We start from the raw sequence: 5,620 nt of genomic DNA on the forward strand, positions 1-5,620 counted from the left end.
TATATATCATATTTCAAAGACAGTATATACTAATTAGGATTGTGAATTTTGACTCGAATTTAAAAAAATAAAAAAATTGCCGGAGAAAAAAAATTAAAATTTTGTAACTATTTCAAAAATAAACCTACGTTAACTTATGTCGGATATTTTTTTATTAAGTTAATTAAAAAAATAAAAAAATAGAAAAATAAAATTTAAAAAATTAATACATATTGTGAATTAGGACAAAAAAAATATATTTTTTTTATCATGAATTTTATACTTTTATCATTCATTCTCAATTAATTAGAGTTATAAGGATGTACTCTTTTTATATTATTCCAACTAATGCATATCTTATCAATTGAAAATGGCTCGGAATGAGAGAGAAAAAATTATCGACAAACTAGATAAGTTTGCACCCTTAAAAATTAAAATTTATTATTAAGGTTTAAATTTGGAAAAAGGAGGAACTGCATATAAAATTTTTGAAAGGGATGGAAAGAAACACTAGAAGCACATAATTTAAAAGTAAACATCGTTTGATTTCGCCACGGTGAGCATTGGTTTTGTGGCAATTGAGAGAATCCAATTCAAATTGGCCACAGACAAACAAGAACGTGGGAAACTTTCGCACAATTTAACCACGGAAAAGTAAAACGTTGCAAGTGATTATGACGATCATGGAAATTTACCACTGTTTCTTGTTCGTGAGTATTTTTCCGTGGTAAACTACCGTGTTTCTGGTAGTGCGTATTTTTATATAAATGTCAAAAATATTTAGTGTAAATAGTATTTTTCTAATTTAATAAAGTTTGATACAAATGGTATGACAAAGAATTAAAATATCTCTTTGCATTTCCATTAGCATACATGGCATGTGTGTTGTAGTTACCGGTTACCATTATTAATATCTTATTTAAAGAATTATTCCATATATATAATTGGTTAAGACATGGTCTTTTAATTATTGTATTTATATCTCTATATATAGAAGTTGTCATATGACATGTTCAGGCATTACAATTTGCTTCATCAATCATGATGGATTTTAGTTTATTTATTATTTTTATTATTATTACTATCAATAGTCAATAATAATGAAGATAGCACATTTCACTTTACTCGGTGAAATTTTTTTTATATCAGCCTATTTCAACAATTTGGTAAATTTACAGTATAAAAAATAATTATTCACAGAAATTTAAGCTTGAAATGATTAAAAAAGATGTATATAAAGTTTCTGTAGCGTACTAATATACTATATCACTGATGGAATATGGGAACTGGGAAGAGTATGTAAACTTTTCAACATGAAAACTTATTTTAATATTTATATGTGAGAATAATATTTATGGTAGTTTATGTGAAAGTTGGCCATGTTGTGGAAGCGTTTAATTTATTCAACCAAATGCAGCATCAAAGTACTGACTACTGACATAGAATTTATTGTATTTCTAAATCTTATATCTAGTTGTATACAAGTAGGAGAACTCTTATTAAAGAGGAGTACATTAAAAATTTGCTAATAACCATGTATGCAAAATGCAGTCACCTTGCATCTGCTAGAAGGGTATTTGATTTGTAGAGGTTGCCAATGAAATATTAACAGAGACCGAATTGAATATGAACTTATTTGAAAAATATAGAAACGGATGCTAGGAAATTATTTGAGAAATTAGAGTTTGCATAATTTTAGAATAATCAACAATGTTAGATAATCTTTTAATTTGTCATGTCATCATTTTTGTTAGCTAATTAAGTGTTTTCTGTCAACAAAAACAGCAGTAGTTGACATTGATTATTTCTGTTACAACTTAATAATTTTTTAAAATTATTTTTCTCAACATTAGAATGTTTTGATTTTGAGTATCATTTTTGAAATTTATTCTTTAAAACTATATAAGGTCATTGGTTTCATCTAATGGTGTAAGAATTCATCAAATCCCGTTTTTCAATCTCATCAAGTTTGAGTCATGAAAATAAAAAGTAAGGAAAAAAAAAACTAATGTACAAAACATTATCATAATTTAGTTATTACCTACAACTACAAACTGCTACCTTCTTCTTAGAAAATAGCAAAAGAAACTGAAATTGATTGGTAAAAAAATAAATAAATAAAAAAACTACCCCCTTCTTTCTATCTCTCTGGTTAACTACAAAACTTTACATTTCTCAGAATTTGGACCCAAGGGAACTGAAATATTTTGTTATTATGCCGGAGTCAGAAGTTGAAAGCTAACCAAAAGGGTAGTTAATTTAGTTAACGAAGCGGATTTACTACAAGGTTGTTGGTGTAGGGTGTTGTGTGAAGAAGTTGAAGTCATGGTGATAAACATTGAGCTGTTTCAACCATGAATCTGCAGCACTGTACAGATATGATATCCTTTCATATTCACATGGCTCTGGATTCAGCCATAGATCTTCTTGCATCTTGTAGGTAGCTAGACCGAAAGGCGGCAGAGAAATGCCGCCGCCACCACTGTTTCCGTTCTTTTTCTTGCATTTGTTTCCTTCGGTGCTTCCCCAACCACACCACCAATATATGTCTTTCTCTGTGTCAATGTTGTCACTTTCTGTTTCACAATCTGCAGACACATGTAAAAAATTGTGTTCAGATTTCGGCGAGCATTCGATCATGCCTGGTTTCGCAACAATTGCGTAGGAGCGAGTCTCCATTAGTGTAAATCAAACTAATGAACATTCACTCAATTATGTAAGTACACAACTCTAAGGACCAAAATAAACGTTCACTCAATTATGTAAATCAAACTAAATAACTTGTGTCACTCTTGATCCAAAAGTCCAAAACAATGCATGGACACAATAAACATGTCTAGTATCATAATTTTCATTTGTGTAAAAAGTTCCTCGATTCTTCCTATTTGGCAGTTGAGAAAACATGAAAGAAGCAATCTACCACCTATTCCCAAGTGTTACCTTGAAAAGATGAGGACAATGTGTGATAAGTGAGGAAGCATGCTTCTAAGTCCTTGTCATTTTTTCGACTCGGAATGGTGTAAATTGGGTACCTATTCAACATAGATTTAACTTCTTATCGAAAATAATAGTGTTAAGAAGACGATGTAGAAATCACACCTATAAAAATCATTATAATTTATAAACAGAGCATTTTTTTTATCGACACTAAGAAATAAAATGGCCTGATGGGAAAATCACAATGAATGATGCTAACCATGAAACTGCCATCCAACTTGCTGGCGAAAGCTCAACACTTTTGAATGTCATTAGTGCCGGATGGGTTCTAGCTAACTCGGGAATCTGAAACAAGAAACAATTACAAGTTATGCATTGTGTAATGTATCATACAAATCTCTCTATCTATCTATCTATCTTCACTTGAGAACAAAAGGCTACCTTCTCCATAAGCGGAACCCTTGCATAAGGCGAAGCCATCTCCGTGTATTGCAAGTAAAGGTAGCCAAGCTTGTCCCTTGTCGGCCACGAGCCGTCGTGGTCAGAGCTCGAATCCTCAGAAACAGCATCCCATGCTTTGCTGGAATTGTTACTTAAGGATCTAGAAAGGTTATCGCTGCCACTATCATCGCTCCACGAATCGCTTTCGAACTCAACTCCATCGCTGTCCTCTCTTCTAGACCTAGAGGCCTGGACAGACTTGTTGGTGTAGATTTGGATGGCGGAAAGGTACGGAACATAATACTGAATCACGGTGTCACCGCTCTCCAACATCACGGGAGCACTAGCACCATATGCACTCCATTCATAGTAGCAATCCCAGAGATCCTTCAAAGTGAAGTATTCAATTGAATCCTTATTACCATGAGGTTGCCACAGGCTATTTAGATCACTCAAGCAACTCTGCCAAAACCGTCATAAAATCAAAAAAAGGTTTAATGCAACGGTTGAAATCCGCCGTAAAAACAAACAGCTGTAAAGAAATGAGAAAAAAGCTACAAGTCAAGATTACTAAATTTAGAATCTTATCCATTATATAAGCATGCGATAGTAATCAACTACCAACTAATTCTTAACTAACTACTAATTACAATAATTGTCTCTAATAGCAACAGACCATATATCTTTATAAATTTGAATTGTAAATTTCAATTAGAAGAGGAAAATGAGTCACATTCAATCTAATCACACAAGCTCCAACAATAGGGATAAAAAATGTGAAGAGTATATAAAATAAGCAAAACTCGAAATTTTATATAATCAAAAGAATAAATTAAACATGGAAAACATAAAACCTACACTATAATTTGAATAGTAAAATCATCTAATTTAATAGAAATTTTCAGAATCAATTGATCTATTCAAAATTGTAATATCAAAAAAAGTTTTGACTACCATTAAGGGCATCACCCCTTTAGAACTCTACAACATTTGGGTCAAATATTGCAAAATGGATTCACTAAGAATGGATTCATAAAATGCAAGGGGGGAAAAAACACATTTTTACTTCACCCATTATTGGTCCACTTTTCATTGGCCAGCAACATTGACCAAATTCTCAACATTACAATTTTACCACCTAGAACTAGAAACAAATCAAGTGGGAAAACCCAGTGGGGACAATTTTTATTCTTATCAAAGTAACAGGTTGCAATAAAACTTAAAAGATGTCAACACTAGCCTACTAGGACTAGGAACATAACATTACTGTGTATTGGTCCCCTCATTGAAATTTTGAGCCCACATGTGTAAATCAGATGTGCTAGTCATTTGACACATGGGGTAGGGTGGATCCACAACAAACACGTGGCAATTATCCTAGACCACATTTTAGGTTTTTTCTTTTTTCTTTTTTCTTTTTGAACTTTTTTGGTTGACAGAGGTTTATCTTTAAAATTAGGCATTTGTCCTCCAATAAGAACTAAGAAGCTTTGTTTCCGCTCCAAAATCCAAATCAAAATCAAGTGTAAACAGAATTAATCACTTTTGACTTATTACAACTACTTATCTTTTAATTTTTTTTGTTAAAAAAATTACAAATACTAGTGCCTTTATTGAAAAGGACCAGAGGAAAAAAAATACTTGTTTCTTTAATTATTTATAGACTATCTACAAAAATAGAAAAAAATACTTATGGTAACTGAAATTAAATGTAAATCCTAGAAACAGAACATCAGATCATAGCTGTCCTCCCACCCCTCTGTTTGTTTTTTACTTTTTTGGAAGGAAAAAATAATTAAAAAAATGATGACACCCATTAAGTTGGTCATTACCATACTTCGGAAAACATGAGGAGAATATTCAGTATATAATTTCAAAAATGGAACTTCTATTATTTTTGTTTTTAATTTTATCTGTGTATTAGGGAGATTCGTTGCACATTTCCTTATGTAGGATATAAACTTGAAATATGCTTTCTGGTTTCTATTAATAAAATGAAATAAAAATTAAAATATGCCACATGGCTAAAGATATTTTTCCCAAGGGAATCCAAGGGAATATTCCCATCTTAATACACTGTTTGGCCCACTCAGCCACTCGGACTAATCATTAATTTGAGTTTTCTTATATTAAAAGTGTTAATATAGTCTATATAACAGTTTTGCCCCCACCATCACAATGCACAAGGGTGAAAAAGGAAGAGGACAAGCACAATAATTAAGTAAATTAAATTGTTATTTTATAATAAATTTTAAAATTCTAC

General features: G+C 31.5%; 1 protein-coding gene across 1 annotated transcript in view; it reads right to left on the minus strand.

Moving 5' to 3' along the window:
• Positions 1 to 1,908: 1,908 nt before the first annotated feature.
• The window catches only part of LOC107489723 (uncharacterized), a 6,198-nt gene continuing 2,486 nt past the window's right edge, over positions 1,909 to 5,620 (minus strand). The window contains exons 2-5 of the mRNA XM_016110475.3: positions 3,358 to 3,819; positions 3,176 to 3,261; positions 2,920 to 3,011; positions 1,909 to 2,567 (exon numbers count right to left, since the gene is read on the minus strand). Of these exons, the coding sequence (XP_015965961.1) occupies positions 2,260 to 2,567; positions 2,920 to 3,011; positions 3,176 to 3,261; positions 3,358 to 3,819 (948 nt within the window). The 3' untranslated portion in view covers positions 1,909 to 2,259. The remainder of the gene's footprint in view (positions 2,568 to 2,919; positions 3,012 to 3,175; positions 3,262 to 3,357; positions 3,820 to 5,620) is intronic.

The sequence above is a fragment of the Arachis duranensis genome, chromosome 5, assembly GCF_000817695.3.
Source record: "Arachis duranensis cultivar V14167 chromosome 5, aradu.V14167.gnm2.J7QH, whole genome shotgun sequence".
NCBI classification, from domain to species: Eukaryota; Viridiplantae; Streptophyta; class Magnoliopsida; order Fabales; family Fabaceae; genus Arachis; species Arachis duranensis.